The 19,443-nt window shown below is 32.6% G+C and overlaps 1 protein-coding gene across 4 annotated transcripts in view; it reads left to right on the top strand.

Annotated features, from left to right (window-relative positions):
- The window catches only part of LOC130647188 (germinal-center associated nuclear protein-like), a 61,743-nt gene that overhangs the window by 24,768 nt on the left and 17,532 nt on the right, over positions 1 to 19,443 (top strand). For 3 of the 4 annotated variants that reach the window (XM_057452953.1, XM_057452952.1, XM_057452955.1), the window contains exons 8-24: positions 5,034 to 5,166; positions 5,798 to 5,874; positions 5,947 to 6,060; positions 6,844 to 6,892; positions 6,982 to 7,095; positions 7,462 to 7,608; positions 8,115 to 8,270; positions 14,392 to 14,460; positions 14,547 to 14,771; positions 15,147 to 15,230; positions 15,743 to 15,864; positions 16,419 to 16,523; positions 16,629 to 16,832; positions 17,587 to 17,745; positions 17,825 to 17,890; positions 18,900 to 19,095; positions 19,241 to 19,312. In XM_057452953.1, coding sequence (XP_057308936.1) covers positions 5,034 to 5,166; positions 5,798 to 5,874; positions 5,947 to 6,060; positions 6,844 to 6,892; positions 6,982 to 7,095; positions 7,462 to 7,608; positions 8,115 to 8,270; positions 14,392 to 14,460; positions 14,547 to 14,771; positions 15,147 to 15,230; positions 15,743 to 15,864; positions 16,419 to 16,523; positions 16,629 to 16,832; positions 17,587 to 17,745; positions 17,825 to 17,890; positions 18,900 to 19,095; positions 19,241 to 19,312 — 2,092 coding nt within the window. The remainder of the gene's footprint in view (positions 1 to 5,033; positions 5,167 to 5,797; positions 5,875 to 5,946; positions 6,061 to 6,843; positions 6,893 to 6,981; positions 7,096 to 7,461; positions 7,609 to 8,114; positions 8,271 to 14,391; positions 14,461 to 14,546; positions 14,772 to 15,146; positions 15,231 to 15,742; positions 15,865 to 16,418; positions 16,524 to 16,628; positions 16,833 to 17,586; positions 17,746 to 17,824; positions 17,891 to 18,899; positions 19,096 to 19,240; positions 19,313 to 19,443) is intronic. The other variant, XM_057452954.1, reaches the window with a different exon arrangement.

Raw genomic sequence — 19,443 nt, 5'->3', positions numbered from 1 at the left:
TACATCTTGATCTACATAGCTAATGCCTTAACCACTTTATCATCAGAAAAAATATTCTCATCCCAAACAAACTCAATGTCAAGCAACTTCTGTTGTTGTTGGTAATTTATTTATTGTCAGTTAAAATATGTACAAAAAATACAATAGCTCTTTTTTACTCAGTACCTCTTTCCCAGAGTCGTTAAGATGTAAGCTGTCTTTCCGTAAGTGTTGTTCAGAAATTAGTTCGTTATTTACATATATATAATTGTAGATATATTGTAGATATATAAAGGTGCATTGTTTTCCAAAATTTTATTTATATTATCAATTCTCTCTTTATTCACACGTCTACAACATACCAAACCAGATAAAAACACCTTTTCTACACCAAATTCATTACACTTTTCAACCAAATTAATTAAACTATGGGCTTCCTCGGAAATACCAGCATTATTTGAATTCAACACATCGTTAATCCCACCATGAATCACGACAATATCAGAATGTTCATCTATAAAAGTTGGAATGGCGTGGTGGCCCAGATTTTTGACATTCGAACCTGGAAAACACCTTGTTCTTACATCATTCATTATTAGATTGTTACTCATTTCCTTTGTTCTTATTCCCTTTGGAATGCTATCACATATAATACGTACCTTTTTTTTCTTGGCAAAATGTCTGTCATTATTAGAAGTTGGACGGTATGTGTATTGTTCTCTTTCTGGGTGTTGGTTGATAACCAGATTAGGTCTTTTCGGCGACAAAACATTAAAAGGATAAACAGGGTGTGATCTAGATTCTACGTTTGTGGTATGTATTTTATTTGTATGGTTTTCAATGATGTTTTACCCTCATGGGACAAATAATTAAACCTATTTTTACTAATTAAATCATAATTTTAATGGTTCCCTTGTTGAAACCGCGATGGCCCATTGGTAACTGTTCGCCAATCATCTTTTTTACTAATTACATCATAATTTTGATGGTTCCCTTGTTGAAACCGCAATGCCCATTGGTAACTGTTCACGAATCATCTTTTTTGTCAACTACTTTTAACACATTCGCTTGATTAAAGCTACTTTCGCAAAGTTTAACCACAACATTCCTATACGCTCGAACTTCCTCCTTCAAAAACGCTTTTTCCTCTTTAAATTGTACAGCTAGATCGTCAGTAGCACTTTTTCGTATTTTTTCGATTTGATACTGAAGATACTCTTTCAGCTCTGTTATTTACATGGTCAAACTCTGGAAAGTGTCAAAGTTACAAAAACTTCTTACTTCCTTTCTCAACAAAGAATTTTTGTTCCGGTGATAGTTTTTCAATATTTTCCCCTAGTTCAACATTTTCACCTACATTCTCAATATCAACATCGACACCTTTGTCTTTGCACAAACGGTGACTATTGCCACTACCTTTATTTACAACATAAATTACTTTTTTATCGATCAAACTTTCAAGAACCAATTTGATTGTATCCGTCTCTATTTCTGGTGTATAGGTTACAATTGTGTCAGTGTTCGCTCTTTGATTTCCGCCAGCGAAGGCGGAATCTTTAAAATCGCCTGAGGAGATAGAGAGATAGAGAGATAGAGACAGCGCAGCTAGGCTGGACGCCCGAAACTTATCCAGGCTAAAGATTTTTTCTGAGAACGAGGCTAAAATGAGTTTTAAGGCAATAAGAATCCTAACTGTGCAACAGATTGTTTTATTATCCAATGAACAATACTTTATTAAAGTTTATATGCTATCGAAAGTTAAAGCTTGTGCAGTGTGGCATAATGAAGATTGTCTTATAATGCGCCATCTTTGATGTTACGTCATTTCTTTCTGCACAATTTTTCAAGCACGTAGACTAAAGCTATATTCAGCAGAACTAATTAATTATTCATGAATTTTATTTTTTATTTATTGAATTGTATTTTAACATTGCAGGTTAGTTAAGGCAGGATTCACTTGTATAATATCATTAAATATATTCTATAATACAGTTATAATTTTTCTACAATATACTTATAATTTGTTAAAATATCGTTATAATTTCATTTGATTTCATAACATCGTTGCCACAACAACGCTAGCAGATAATAGATCTATTGTCACACAAACAAAAGGCATTCGAAACCAGATCACCAACAATATTGTTAAAATCAAACTCGTTTGATTTTATTCAAATATTATAGCCATGCAGCAAATTATGAGGTTATGACGCACATGTCAGGTGTTGAAATTATACATATTATAGCTATATTATAAGAAATTATAAGAAATTATAACTCTATTTTAAACATATTTTAAGAAATTATATTGATATTATGAGTGATATTTCAGTGATATTGTACAAGTGTATCAGGCCCTTTACAATAATAATTGAGAATACTCAATGATTTATTTATCCCCTAATTCTCCTTTTTCAAGATCAACTAAAAATTTTAAAATCTTTTAGGATAATGGCGGAAATCTTCAAGCCCCTGGGCTTCTTGTTTTCTCTTCAAATGGATTTCTTTTATAGATTCTGTTATTTTCCTTTCCACATCCAAGATACAAGTATAAGCTTTATAAACTCAAAGTTTTACGAACAATTAAAAAAACCAAAAACTTTTAAATAACAACTCTCAAAACACGTCTTATCACAACCTTAGCAATTAGGTATGCAAAAAATGTTCCAAGATAGCTTTGTCTCCAACTCTTGACACCTTCATTGTTACGAATACACTTCTCACCTACAACATCTTAATTAGTCTTCATTTGCCTTGCTACCTCTTTAGGCTGGTCTTCTCTTGTTAACACATCAGCATATTTTTTTTTTTACTTCTGACTTTCCCATATATACTAATGTATAGCACTGTGCTTAGCTTCTAAGTAGATATTTTAACTACCACCTGACTTCAACTCTTTTTAAAGTTTTCTCTTTTCATTTGTACACTTGCCAACCTCACTATTCCACCACTAGGTCTAGCTGTGTACATGTAGTACACCCAGAGGTATCATTAGAAGCTTCTAGAAGACAAGTCTTTAAAATAGTCTGAGTACTTTCAATAGTTTTACTGTAAAATTGATTAATGCAAATTAAGACAATTAAGTGCAAAAGTGTTGCCAAATGTAATACTTTTGCACTTAATTGTCTTGCTACAATCTCTTTTTCCAGCTTCTTTTTGACCAAGTCTGTAATTTCCCTTGGTTTTTTTAACACTTTTCAAGGCAATGTTCCCAATTAGCAACCTATGCTGGGAACACATATAATTTTCACATTCTTCACCACCTTGTCTGACTTTCTACCCAGGAATAAATATATCTGTGCTTGATATACCTATATGTTTATCAGTCTACGTTTTCTTACTGATTGCTTTGTTGCGAACCACCATGTATGGCACCATTCCAAACTCAAGCAATCTCTCACCTTCCTTTGTTTCTGCTTACAAATCTGTAACCTCATAATCTCTCTAACCTTCAGATGACTTTCTAACATGACCATTAAAGTCACTACCAACCATGACAAGTTCATTGTCCCCAAACCTCAATATGGCTGCTTTAAACTTATCATAAAACTTATTCTTGCATCCTCATTCAGTCCACACTGTGGAGCATAAGTTGACACAAAAAGTGACGATTTTATTTCGTATCAAAAACTTAATCATTATAATACAGCTATTATCATGCATGACATCTATTACTTTGCCTACCACTTCTCTGCAACAAATATGCTAACTTCTTTATATCCATCACTATCACCAATCTTAAAAAGCTTATATCTTTCCCTCCTGAAAATAGTAATAAATTACCTTGAGTGTATTCAATTCGAGCCATCAATAAATAAATCAAATACTCAACACAACAATTTCAATACCATAAATTAGCAATAACCAACACAAATAATCAATAACAAAACAGCAATGAACACAATTTTTCTTCTGCTTGAGTGCCATGCACAACCCAATTAGAAGCTCCTTCACAGCTATTATTAGTTTCTTTCTTTCTGTCTGACTTCGCCAACCCTCCGTTTAAACAATTGTGAATATAATATCCAGGTGCTTGAATGTTCTATAATGTGACAATATAAAGTTACTGAATCAATATTGCCAATTTTTGAAATTTTTTTACTTACATTGTGTGCAAAATGGAGCACTTGTCTCAAAATTCTTATTTCGCAAGATGGCCTGGTTGTACAATTTCCATCTATCTAGGGCAGGTGATGCTCCCTTGTTTGTGAGTGTATCACTCAACTGCTTTAATATTTTTCGATCCTTTTGATGTTGATCTTATTGACTTTAATGTTGACTCTAATGGCATTTATCTCAACACTCATACAAAGGTCAGTTACCAGTGTTGACGTCCCAGTGACTTTAAAAAGTGACCAACTCTTCGTCAGACTTCATACGAATTCTCTGGCAATATTTTGTCGATGAGTTTTGGGACCATATAGGTGACATCAGTATCTTCAGTAAACACTAGCGTTTTAGTTGCTAGAGTTTATCTTGAAACATGTTTTAATTTGTTTGAACACCAGACAGATGCACATCTTTTAGATTTATCAGTCAAAAATATGATTAACCTTCTTGGCTGTGTCTATTTTCAAACTGTTAAACTACCCTCCATGTAGACTACTTTTCCTTCTTAGATTTCCAGTCCCATTTACGCAGTTTTTTTGACCACAGCTATTAATAAATAGTTCTGGCATTGTTTCAGATGGATGCCCTTCCTAACTGTTCACAGAACGAACTGACTGTTCACAGAACTAACTGAGTGTTTTTTAAACTAAGGTATAACAGAGGTTGTTCGACTTTCATTTTGTCTGCTAAAGGAACTCCCTACCCTGAACCATTCACCCAACACTCACCCTTTCCTACAAATTAAACTAACAACAAAAAATGAATAAAATGGTGTGATTTTTTGGTATACTCTATTCACTGTTGTATCAGCCTTAAAAGCTATGAATTTTGATATTTGGGAGAAAATTAACTTTGGAATGCCAGATTATTCTTGACTATATATTGTTTTTAAGAATAAAATATAGTAGTTTGTGACACATTAGAAAAAATTATTTTTTTCCTAGATTTCATATCATGTGTTCTCATCACCTCTGCGAACATGACATGCATGTGTTTGATGCAAAGATAAATTTGGAAAACCTGACAAAGTGTTTGCAGACATTGAAACATATGTATGAAGATACATCCAAAGAAAAGGTTTGCATCACATGCAAAATGAGTTTAAATTTTTCAAACATGTCTCATACAACAAGTCTTTTATTTAAACATGGTAGTCTTTCAAGTATTTCTCATACAACAGGTCTTTTTTTTAAACGCAGTAATCTGTAATTAATAAATGTTCACATTTTATATTTTATCAAAATGTTTTGATATTTGCAAATTCTTAAATTCTAGGTTTTCCTAGTTACAAACTGTTTATCAGCAAAGCAGTTGTTAAGGATAGGCCACAAATTAAGAAACATGTTGAGTAAGTCAGCCTATCTGGACTGAAGCAACTTTTAGCAGTGGTAGAACACCACATTTTCTTTAAAGAATTTTTTGAGTGTGTTGTACGAGAGCAGGGAAGTCATCAGACTTTCATATTAGCATAGTTAATGGCTATTATGTTGGAAGTGTTAACTGCATCATAGAAATAACAAGATTATGAAGATGTCAATGTAAGATGAAAGTCATAGGCCAGATAATCATGACGAATATGACAAAGAGGAGCAGCTAAGAATTCACAATGCTGTGTAATTAAAAGAAGTTTCATTGTTTTGATCACAAGGAAAGGCAATTAAAAAATTTGTATAGTTTATGCTATTACTATATTTGGATTTTATTATAGAGCATGCCATGCAAAAATGAGGCGGAATTCCGTTGTTACCAAATTTTGTTAAACTTGAATAACGGGGATATACTAAGGTAAAGGCAGTATTGATCTTTTTTTGTTACTATGGGTGTCAAGATTGTGATTTATTACTGTGTTTTTTTTAGGGAAGTTATGGCGTTCAGTCAAAATGTTCGAGATTCATATCCAGTGCAATTTGCACTGCAAGTTTTCTCTTCAGTTCAGGAGAACAACTATATAAAGTTCTTCAAATTGCTACGGTAAACAATTAGTTCTTCTCACACTACTTATTTTTAGTCACAGGCGATAGTGAAGTGACCTATGGATTAGTCTGTTTGTCTGTTTGTCACTTTTCTCTAGATCTGATTATTAGTTTTTTCAGATTTTTTAACAAATTTATCTATCAATAAATGCTAGAAAGTTGCAAATAAAACATAATGTTGACATTTTGGAAAAAAATAACGTTTGGTCTACAAAGTTTTTTATTGGAATTTCTCAACGATTTATTATTACATTTTTCTATAATTGGTGTTAGTGTTAGTACAAGTCATTATCTACAAATTTCATTTGGTCCTGTATGCAGGCTAAGTTAATGAATCTAAAACCTTTTAAAATTAGCTACTTATTTTTTTCTTCCTTATTGCATATTTATAAACGAGTATATTTGATGACTCAGCTGAAAAAGGGATACTGTCACCTTAAATGGTCTGCAATCTAAGTACAGATAATTGTCTACAAACTTCACTTGGTCTAACATGCGACAAAACTTCACATTTTCTTAAAATTTATTTGTTGCTTTTGTATAGATAAACTATAACCGGAGAAATTATGATTATTTACAAAAATTTCTGCATGCTGCTGTTTTATTGTTTATGCTCATGTTTGATATTCGCGTATGACCAATAAGATGTAAACTTAATTGTGTGCTTGATGCTTCGTTCAACAGCCACCAGAAGTAATTAATTCTAAGGCGTTGTTGTGTTAAAAAATTTAGTGGACACATCTGATTTCACTCTTGATAATTATTCTTGTTTCTCTTGTAGACAAACAAGCTATTTGAATGCATGTTTGATGCATCCATACTTCATACAAGTAAGAATCATGTCTTTGCACATGATATGTTTGTTCAATGTCAGGGTTTTCTGCAAATTTTTAATTTTATTACTATGTTGTTTTTGTAGATAAGATCAATTGCTTTGAAACTAGTGGCACGTGCATTTAGTGTACCCAAACAGGATATTGGGTATCCCCTCGAAAAAATAAAAGACATTTTGTTATTTGATGATGTCAAAAATGTAAGTTTTTTATTTGAGACTGCTATAATGTTTAAATCTCTTGTGTTGTCACTGTGAAGGGTTTATTTTTAATACCTTACTTTAGAAACTAGTTGTTATGTAATCAAAACTAATTTTATGAGTAGTGTTATCCATCTGTGCAGATATTTTGTTTATAATCTAGTTAAAATTTACTATAATTCCAGCAATTTTCATAAACTAATTCTTGACTAACCTACTGCTATCTACACAACTCAAGTTACGTATTCGGTTATGAAAAAGCTTGAAAACCAACCTCCTATCAAAATTTTCTTTTTGAAAGCTTTCGTTAAGAGTACATAACTTTTTGTATTTAAAAATTATGAAATAGTTTGACTTTGCATTTAGGCAGTTGACTTTTGTAGTCATTATGCTTTTGCAACGGACAATGCAAATGTTTATCTCAATCGAATATCGTTTATGACACCAGATGATAGCTTTCCACGTAAAAAATCTGTTGTAATATCAAACAAGTGCATGACGTCTTTGGCTGAGGTATGTGAAATGTGAATGTTTGACTTACTAATTCTGTTTTTTAATTCTAAATCCTTATTGTGTAGTCTGAGAAGTTGCTTTTTCTTAGCAGTTTAGGTATATATTTTGCTCTTACTTATAAAATGCATTTTGATGTTTGCACTATAACAACATATATGTTTAACTCATTCGTGCTTGCAAATAGAGAACTGATTAACCTTTTTTCCATTAATTTTTTTGTTTTTATAGTTTCATTTTGATAATGTGTTACTTCTCCTATCTTTTAGTTAGGTTTAATTGCCCAGAAAATATTTATTAAGAAAATATGCCGAAGTGCTACCATGGCAACTATTTTTTCAAGAATAGTAAAATCATGTAGGATTTTTGCGTCTAAAAAAATTAAGTTATTTTACAACTTTTAAAGGACTTGTTAGTATGCTGTTACATTATTTATTTGAATCACTCCGTCCCCTCTCAGCCCCAAATAGCCGAGCAAGTAGTACCAAATAGCTGTTTTTATCATGCAGGTTGTCATGGGTAGTGCTTTGCTCCCTCTACCTAGTTATACGCCAACAAATAGTTTCTCGTTGACTGGTCACTACATTGGAGTTTATCACAAGCTTGATTATGCTTCTGATATGATTGACGTACTAGATATGGAAGATGAAACAATTCTTACTAAGGTACTTACGACTGTAAACTGTAGTCACCTTTTAATAATCTTTCACACACAGTAGCCAGCACTTCTTTCTCAGTGAGACATACTTTAGTTTAGTGAAATGTTTTATATACTGTCTGTTCATCATTTAAATCGTAACAAATGTTTGTTATTGTTGTGTGGTGTGTTTGTATTGATATTTCTTGTCACCTTTGCTGTTCTACTAGAATGTCATCCAAACATGTCACCTAGAATTTTATGCAGTGATTTCTGGTCACAATTATTTTTTTTGCGTTAGCTGACTACGTTATATAAGTTGCCATCTTGTTTGAAAAAGTAACTGCTTATAGTCCAAGAGCTTATGACGAAATCGATCAACCCATAAGGTACAACCTGATGTATCAAGAGTAATTAACTGGAAATGCAAAAAATGTTTGTAAGCTTCGTTGTGTTGGCGGCGTTTGTCTGCCCAAGCCACTTGAATGGTCGCAAATTGGGCATGTTTTTGACCCATCTGGTACCTGCATCAAATCTTGCTAAAAATATTCTTATGAGCTAAGTATTCGAAATTTAGAAACACCCCAAAATTCAAGGGTAAAGTATAGGTCAGAACCCCTGTAAAAGGCCTAAAAAGGCAAAAGTTTATGATTGTGAAATAATGCGAGAATTCTAAAAATGTAAGAACTTATCATAATTTTCGGTCTTAAAGCATGTTCAGATCCCCCACCTGTGTAAATGTTACCTCACCAGGTACAAGGCACAAAAACCACCCAAAATAAATTATCAAAATTAAGATTTCAAATAGAAAATAACTTACTAATATACTTGGGTCAAAGTACAGGAAAGGCCTTAAAATACCTCAAAAAGTACATGCACAAAAATTTGTAGGTAAGTACCACTTATATAAGTATAATATAAGTTTGCAAACACAACAATAACTTATATAACTTTGCGAACACAACAATAACTTTTATAACTTTGCGAACACAACAATAACTTTTATAACTTTGCAAACTTAACAATAACTTATAAAACTTTGCAAACACAACAATAACTTATATAACTTTGCAAACACAACAATAACTATATAACTTTGCAAACACAACAATAACTTAAATAACTTTGCAAACACAACAATAACTTAAATAATTTTGCAAACACAACAATAACTTATATAACTTTGCAAACACAACAATAACTTATATAACTTTGCAAACACAACAATAACTTATATAACTTTGCAAATACAACAATAACTTAAATAACTATGTGAAAAACAACTAATAATTAAAACATCAGTGTCAGTTCTGCGTATTACTACATTATTTGCTGGTGATATTGATCTGAGTTGATTAATCATTCGCCAATCTGCCTCTTCGTGTAAACAGTATAAAAGCGTTTTTTAACATCTTGCCATCATGTACTTTTTAAGAATAGCAAATATTACCTCCATTTTCGAAAACAGTTTTTTCTTTAAGTACAGAAACAAGGTTGTTTTCCTCCTAACTTTAAACAAGATGCACTAGAGATTCTTTGCACTGGTTATTTCTTAAGGCTTGCACCCAGCTTCGAGGGCGCTTTTGTCCTGGTTTTAAAATTCTTATCCAGCATTCGTTTGTCTCTTTCACAATTTTCAATTGATGGAGATACTGTTTTATCAAAAACGAAATGCACATTTTTTTAGAAGTAATAGGGGATTTAAAATAGTATTATTGACGTAGGAAGCATTTATGGTAACAACTTCAGATTTCAAGTGTTTCATGATCAAAGCTTTTGTAGTTTTCTGCATTGATCCATCTACATGACTCAGCGATAGTAGTACTGGAGTAAGAGGAAACTTTAAAACCTTCGCCATATGAACTTTTTTTGTAGAGACAGATGGAGAATAGAACCAAAAATGTCTCGTACCATACTGTGACTACCTTTGGATTCTTATGAATCCCATCTTCTGTTGCAAATGTTTTTAACTTTTTTCTTATGATGTTTCTTTAAACCACTTTGGATTAGTTACACATTCCCTTAAAAGTTTCTTGCACAAATCAAAACCAGATTTCATTACATTTAAAAGAAAATCTGGAGTATCCTCTGCTGCACATTTTCCAGTGCCAATGCTGCATAATTTGTCTTTTCGGAGAATGGATTCATTGGATATAGTGTTTTTTAACGTCCAGTTCCTGTGCATTTACTTGCTGCATCAGCATTAATGGTTAGCTTAAGAGATAATAATAGGTTGTACAGAAAATGATTTCTCAGTTCTCTGCAAGGAAAACCAACCTTTCCTGAAATCTTCGTAGACAGTTGGATGTGTTTATTTTACTTTCAGTAAGTTATCGTGATACATTACGAGCCATCGTGCGTAATTTGGATGGTTAAAAACAAAGAAAATATCTCCAGTTATAGATAAACAATACGTATATAGTCCAAATTTTCCAATTTTACGCGTAATAATGATGAAACATGTTGATATAAATGATTCAATATTGTACTGTTTTCCCATGAGCACCTTCCTTGGTCTTTTCAAGGTATTGTTCCTACCCTTTTTATTTTGCTTGATAACATCCAATTCTAATTGAATAATACTGGTAACATCTTCAACATTTGACAGCGGTGCCATATACGACTTGAAATGTAATATCTCAAGGACTACACGGATTAGTTGTAAACCAGTTATAAAACTTTAAGAGAACCTTTGCCAAAATGTTGTTCTCCGTTAAGACATACGGACCTCCAGATTCTTCTATAAATTTATCAATTGCATGGAAAATTGCAATGAACAGATTATCGAATCTGCGTGATTCTTCTACTTGAATCTGCACTGCAACTTTTGAAATTGCAAGGTCGTAAGTTACAGCAATGCTGTCTTTATTTCCTTCTGAAGCTATGCGTTGAGCTTTCCTTTTTGTTTCAAGAACCACTGAGCTTGATGTGGGAGATTGTGTAAGTTGACGAATATACCATACTTTTGAACATTTTAATCATGTCAAAGATGTAATGAAGCAATTCAACCAATCCACATGGGTAAGCTATGTTATTTACAAGTAGATCAACCATCCAAAGGACATCTATAAGCCAAGATTGTTTGTATGAGTTGGTATATACAATCTTCTTTCATCGTTTCTTAGTAGGAATGTAGCTTTTTTCATCTTTGGTTTCTTCCAATAAGGCTCAATTTCCAAATCAACAGCTTTGAAAGTTCTTTTATTTTAATGAAGGCATTAATTCTTTGCTTTTTAGATCTCTTTTACTTTTTTCTCTATAATTTAGGTCACTGATATCATATTTTCTTTGTATTTGATAAGCCATTCCTACAGTGTCATGCAATGTGTTCTTTCCACTCATAGTTTCTATAAACCTAGGCTCGTCTTTCATATGACAAGGCATAGTATTTTCATCTTTGTTTACTTCAAACGTGAGTTTCGTCTCCAGTTCTTCGATTGTATGATAGGTCGCACAATGACCTAGACGATTTAATAATTCAATTATTTTTCTACTTCCTGAAATACTTTTCATAGCAAGGCCTAGTGTAAGATGTTTTGGAGGTTTTTGCCGTCCAAAAGTAACAGCGAAGACACTATCTTGGCTGATAGACTTAATTCTTCGTAATTTTGAAGGTAAATTTGATCGTCGGATATCTGGTCCTCCATTAAGGGTAGAAATTTTGAAATGACTTCTGGCACATTAATCTCTCCTTTCTAAAAAATTGCTGTTAATTGTCTTTTTCAGCATTACAAGGTGGCCACGGTCCTGAAATTTCTTAAAAATCCTGGAAAAATCAACTTGTCCTGGAAATTCCTGGAATTTTAAAAAAATTGAAGACGTCCTGGATTTGTGCTGAAAAGTAATCATGTTAAGAAAAATATTTGCAATTTCAAATATTAAATCTTTTTACAAACGTTACAGAAAGGATTTCTCAAGTAGTAGTTAAAAGTTAAAACTTTTAAGCTACAGCTTTTTAAACGTCTTTATTTTAAATCATTTAGCATCATTTTTAATTGATTTCCATAAATAATAAATGAGATGTCATAATGTTCGTTAAAATTCTAGAGACCCATATGTTATCTTTTAAGAAAGCTTTCAGAACTTCATTATTTTAGCTTTGCTTATTAAGAAAACATTTTGACTTTGATTTTATTCTTCTATTAAATCCAAGCTTTTCTTTTATTCCTAAAATGTCTTGAAATAACATCATGTCGTTAAAATTTTGTTGAGATTAATGAATGGTCTAAGAAATCAATGATTTTCATGTGCATATACCTGGAAATAAAGGTTGCATCGTGTAGCCACCAGCTGTAACATTTTGTTTGCATAATATTCGTTCTAAACCAATCATAATGGTTGAAAATACATGCCCACATGGTAAGTTAGTTTACAAGACCAAAATGACAGAAAAAATACTTAAGTGCAATATGATCTAGACCTAATTTGCTACATGACGATAAGGTATTTTTTCAATGAATTTTTTTCAAAGATATTAATAAAATGCTAATTGCACAAAACTTAATACCTGAGAAAAATAACCGTTCTTGGATTTTACAGGGAAAGCACATTAGTGAGAAACTCCAAGTTCATCACATGAACACTTCAGTCACTGTAACTTCATTTTTAAGAATGATTTGGCTAAATTCCCAGAACGAAAAATGACAATTTTTGCTGTTGCTTGAAACTAACATAACAAGAAAACTGCTCAACACAATCTATTGAAAAGTAGCTTCTTTTGTGTCAAAGATTTTTAAAATGTCATTCTCAAGGGGTTACATGATCTTTTATGTTTCCCAGAAACTGTTGAAGAGGCTTTAAGACACTCGAGGGCATTGTTATTTTCACTTTATCCTCTTCTTTGTATTACCATTCTGAATTACTTTAGTATTCATCACTACTTTTCTGTCCAAAGTTAATTTTATCATCGTATTCTCGCATGAAATCAATTATATGTTTCAAATGTGAAAATGAGTGACCTGCTTCGGAAATATTTGAGCAAACTTTAAATCCTGCACATCAGGGACCCACAGAACCCTTTCTGCTAGTCACGGGGGTAAATAGGTTAATTAAAAACCGAGGTTTGTATAATGCTGCAACATATTTGGCTTTTAGTGGTCACACAAGCACTTCTAGTTTGAGTTGCAAATAATTGCTTGCATCACAAAAGGTTTTTTAAGCTTGTGCTTTTTAAGGTTAACAATTTCTCCTAAAATTGTCCTATAATATCAAACAATATTGTCCTGAAATGTCGTGGAATTTACATTTTAATGTTCTGTGGTCACCATAAAAACAATCTCCCGTAATTCAAAAGCTAATGACTTAAGTTTAGTGTCAGCGCTTTTTTTTTGGGATTGCTATTTCTTTACCTCTTTCTTCAATACCAATTGAAGCACTGAAAATTCTTCTTCTTCCCTTTGAAGGCTTTTGCTATTTTGATTTTTTTCACCAAAATTTAACAGCTTACAGAGCATTAAATATTCTGTAACATTACAAATAGAAGCCATGTCCACCATCTGCTTTTTCTGAAGAGACATGTTGCTGTATTTCAGATTTCAACAACATTCTTGCAAGAATTCTGAAATATCACTGTTTCAATTGTTCATCTATTAGACTTCCATTAACTTGAAATAATTAAGGACATTTGAAAGCTTTTTCAAGTAGAGTGTTCTTATAAATAAAATGTGTAGTCAAAAAATAGAGGTTGTATATATCATTACCATTAATCTGTTTACCAGGTTGCTGTAAATTAATTTCCGTATTATCTTTATTTTCTTCCATTTGTTTTCTTTATGTGCCACATTTCTGTTTAAATTATCTTTCTACTTTCACTTTCCCACATGCTGTCCTACTAAATCACAGTTAATTCAGAACATGTTCTGTATAAATATGCTCAATAAAAACACTTAACCTATTCTGTAGCATCTTCTAATAAACTTGGAATTACTTGTTTTTCACGAATTGTGCATAATTGATAATATTTCATCTTTGTGGGGGTCTAACCAAGACTTAGGACCACAATATTTGGTAACATTTTTTTGCATTTTCAGTTAATTTCTCTTGGGTCATATTTTCTGTACCTTTGGGTTGAACGATTTCGTCACGAGCTCTTGGACTATTAAGCTAAAGGCGATTCTAAATTTGATAGTTTCCTTCGCATCTATTGTTAGGTGAAAGAGGTTGAAGCGGAAGCACCTGTTGGCTTCGCCACTGCGGCATCACAAAGTATACCTAGTGTGGTAAGTCTGCAAAAAAGTGCAAATCTTTTTACCATTAAAGAGAGAAAAGAAGAATAGTGTATATAAGTATGATTTTCTTTCTACAGATTGTTATTGAGGATAGTTCTGATAAAATACCACAAAAAGATGAGTCTGCATTTATTAGTCATAATGTTGATGCATTGGATTTGCGAGAGAAACTCAAACGGAAGCGAACACAAAATAACGATCCCGAGTTTGTTGTAACAAACGAAGACATAGAAGATGCGAATGTGAATGAAGATGAAAATCATGCTACACAGCAAGAACCTCACATAATGATTTTAAGAGAAGTAAGCACAGTATCGTACCAAGGTTGACTAGAGTGTTAATTATTTCTTCAAGAATTGACCCTTTAAAATTTAAATTTGGGCAAACTAAAAAAGACCATAATTTGTCTTTTTTAGAGTAAGCTCTACATGTACTTTTTCGACACAGACTTCAGTGGAAAATTAATGATGCATAAAAACGTGTTTCGCGGTCTGAGGGTTAGACAGGAGGGGCGTAATGTTTGTCGCATAAAACATCATGACTCATTTCTCTGGCATGTACTCATACCTTTATCACATTCCCTTAAAAATAGAGGATAGTCTGTCAACAGTTTGAGAAGAGTAAAAGACTACGCTTGTTCTAAAGCCCAACACATTAACACTCCTTTTTTTTCGTAGGACATTTTAATTTTTAGTAAAGACATTATCGATGAGGAAATATTCTTTGTCGTTCAAGATGTAATATCTGAAGTATTCACCGATGTAAGTTGTATCTTTTACACTTATTTTTAATCACTTTTACTTTAAATGAGGAATTCGCCAGAAATTTTATCACTTTCAGGTTTTTTCCTATTACGAGAAGATGTGGGAAGTTTTATTTCCATTAAAAGTTATTTTTTTTGCATACTGACGGAGTTGGTTAGAAAAATTTTGATTTTATTATAATTATTATTATTATTGAAATTATTTACCCAGGATAGGCTCGTCAGTTCCTATTGGTACTGCTATCAACGAGGGTCCTGCGAGGGGATTCTAGCGCATTAAGCTCCCATTTGAGGTACGAAAGTCATGCAAGCACAACTACACAACCGTCTAACGTACATTACACAGCCAACGAAGTAGTATTTGCATGATTGTGCTATGAAGCAATGATTTTTTAAATGAGGAGAGAAAGAGGAGAGAATAAAAGAGGAAAATCCAGTCCTCATTTGCACGATTGTTATCTAAGATGTATGTACGATAAAAAATGTCTTCTTGTTACACATCTTGTCTAGATAAAACACGAACAACTGCAATCAGAGGGTGCATGTCAGCAGTTGTTAGCAATGACCTGTATTCAAGAGGCTCGTGCTACTGTCATGGAAGTTATAGAAGAAGAGTGGTCGAAAAACAAAAAGTGAGTGACACTTATTTATTCATATTCGCATGTTTGCCAGAGTGCAATAAAAAAAACGGTAAAAAAAGTAAAAATTAAGTTTACGCACAACTCTACGCTCTTTGTGTCTGAAATTAAACAAAGTGCAACTGTTCGGTTAGGTGTTTTGTTACCTTACTATTTCTTACATTTGATAATTGACAAACCTCGTGTTTACAATTTTTTGTCCCTGATTTTGTTTTTTACCAATCTCAACAAAAGCGGACTATATAACATATAAGCCAAATGTCAACTAGACGAAAATAAAAGTTTTTTCGTCAGAAATCCTTGAGCCACGAAATGTAGAATCGTCTTGTCCTTTTGACTCAACGTTAATTGTGTTAGTTAGCTTCTAAACTTCTTGCTATCAATATTAATAGTTACATGTTGGTCGCTTTTGCTAAAATTTCGAAGACATTAATCTTCTGAATTTTAAAACTTATAGTTGCACTAGACAGTAAAATATAAAGTTTCTTAGTTGTTCGCAAATAATATGCCTAAGCAAAATGACGTCAACGATTGTCTTTTGCTTACAGAAAGCAGGCCAAACTCTTCGAAGAAGAAATTATTACTGCATGCACCGAACTCATCGCTGGTCACGTAGAAACAATGTTAAAAGGATACTGTCAAGAAGTATACAGGTGTGTAAAAAATGTTTCCTGGTTTCTCTAATTCGGTATATTATGTAAGAGTATTTAGAATTAAGATTTTTTGTTTTTAAAACTTTTGAGTTGTCATTGTTGTAGATATCAAATCGAACATATAGACAACTCTGTGGAACAGGTTACAACGAATGCGTTTGTTGAGAACACCATAACGTTAGTGGTTAATCGAGAAGTTCGTTCCGCCGCTGCAAATGCTTTGGAAGCGACAATGGCTGAACGAAAAGAAAACTTATTAATGTTGAAACAGCAATTTACAAATGCAAAGATAAGGAAATTGTTTCATCAGTAAGTGAATACGGTTATTCTGCTAGTAATAAAAGCTGTCATTTTCGAGTCGGGCGGTGCAGTGGTAAGGATAAAAATGCATGCTTGTTTAGTTTTTATTCTGCAAAGCAAGGTATTGGTGTTTGGCAGCAAAATTTTGACTTGCTATTTCTTACTCGTGATGAATGGCCAAACGCATGAAATTGCAAAAAAATGTAAGGTAGATTTTAATTAAAACAGATGTGACCACGGAGAGGCAGTTAATCAAGGCACGAATATAATGGACGAAACATTTTTAAACAAAGTATTAAATGAGACTATATAACGTCTAAAAGATGTGTCTTTACTAGGCAACTTTCTTTGTCTTAACGTTACTAGTGTGTTGGGTAAGTTTTAGAAACAATGCGACTGTTAAAGCTACTAAGTTTTCTTGTTTTGTTTGACAAAACTTTTAATAGTTCTTTTTATTTTACATTCAAATAATGGCACTCAACTGAAACATGAAAATCAGGACGCGTTTTCTTAAAACGCTTTTCTAATTCACGTCAGCACTCGGGAATTGCCAACGCGAATGCTGACATGTTAACAAAGCAAGCAGGCAAATAACATACCACGTCAGCAACTTTTGCCGACATGAGCAAATTTGCAATGAAAGGCTGTTAAATGTTTACATGTTCTCGAATGAACGTGTACAGGGTCTTTCTGACTGTGTCTGTAAATTGGAGCAAGAACATTTTTGTGATTAGAAGTGAAAGATCAACAACTTGTTTTTCAGATGGATGAGAGCTTTCAAATACCATACTTTAATTCTATCCACACTACAAGAGTTTCCTCCGTTGGCGCCATTTAATTCGACCACGGATGTGTTACGCTTGCTTGATCCCAACATGTGGAAACATCGAAATAACCGTCTCTCCTTTGCAGAAGTCACAAAGTACAATTTTTATGTGTTTTTTTAATAAATCATAATAAATCGTGATGGTTCTTTTTTTGACATTTGCGTTTCTTTGCAGGATGGAGAGCGAGCAAAGTTATAAAGGTGCTCTACGTTCTTACCAACTTCATAATGAAAAAATACGGTGAGTATAAATACGTGTAGCAACAAAATTTTCCTTGCTAATCTTTCATGTTTCAATTGTTTCAGAAGTCCGTAACACACATAGTCAAATTATGCCACCGCAGTAACAAATATTTGAATACCCTAAAATAAACTCCTTTACAGTGTATATTGTCTGGAAGTTGCAGAAATAAAAAATGTTTTAAACTTATCTTAACCATATTCGGTACAACCCAACTTTGTTTTATCAAGTAGAATCCTTCTGCATGTTGTGGACTCAGGATTATTATGATTTTTCGGATTTTTCCGGAAAATCGAAGACAACGGATTTTCGGGCAATGTTTTGCATCTTTGTAGGCAAACTATGTAAAAACAGAAAATATGTTAAATAACTGTTATTTACTTTTCAAAAACAAATTGAGCTTTCGATGACGTCATACAAAGTGTGCTGACATAAGCAAAAATTTATTGCTGCTCTTTTGTTCCTTTTGCGACATTCTAGTGTGAAAGTGTGCAAAACTTAATTCATTTACACAAGCCTATGAAAAGTTTTTAAAGGAGAGGGTGGTCATAATTGTTTAATAAACCCCAGATTAAATTTTATTTGCTTTTACATTATTCGAATTTCTCGGCAATTTTAACTTTTATACCTAAAATCATCTTTTGCTGTTCTTAATTTATACTTCTTTATTTATCCGTAGTTTGTTAAAAAACTTGTGGGACGTTGTCCATTTTTAAGTTTAAGATCTTCTGATTAAAAACTTTGACTCGGTTGCTTGACACTGCTGTTGTTAAGGTTAACGCTTTCTGTATTTACAATGTTGAGATAACGAGCAGCATTCTAATTATAAGGGTCTTTCCCGGCAGAGTAGTTAAGAAAAGTCCAGTGATAATGTTACTTATACTTGTTTATGGACTCAAGGACTTTTGGAACTTTTCCCGAATATCAAATTCTACAAACCTGAATAAATTAGTACGATATTATATTTTACTGTATATTCTTCCATCCTTTTTGACATAATTTCATTTAGTGACATCCTGTTAAAACCGATTTTGCTTGAGTCACTCTTCGAAGACTTTTTACGGAATGCTAGTCTCGACCGACGGTTTGCAAAAAAAGATGCTTATTGGAGACTTGTTATAAATAGTTCGGCTAGTTACGACGGGCCAGACACAACTTTATCTCCAGGTTTAATTATGAAAAAACTTCGTAATATACCTGAAAAGGTAAATAATTTATTTAATACATCTTTCGTAAAGTGATTCTTTTTTATTTCATTCTATTTGCCTCCATGCTTTAAATTTGTGTTACCTGTTGCACTTTCAGTCACAGTAACTACTTTACATGTGCATTCTGCAATTTGTGTTTTAGACTTCAAGAAATAAGATCTTCAATGCTGTTATTAAAAAAAATGGAGAATCTTCAGGTTATTTATCAATCACGGTAAAGTTATGTTTTTATAGTTATTCTCTTTGTAAAATTTTAAAACTTAGCGACTCTTAAGTCGATGACTTCTTTAAGTACTGTGTTTTTAGTCGTCGAAAAATTGCGTTTTCCTCGGAACGAGACTGCAT

Source organism: Hydractinia symbiolongicarpus, chromosome 6 (assembly GCF_029227915.1).
Source record: "Hydractinia symbiolongicarpus strain clone_291-10 chromosome 6, HSymV2.1, whole genome shotgun sequence".
Lineage (NCBI taxonomy): Eukaryota > Metazoa > Cnidaria > Hydrozoa > Anthoathecata > Hydractiniidae > Hydractinia > Hydractinia symbiolongicarpus.
This window is presented reverse-complemented; position numbering and strand designations above follow the sequence as displayed.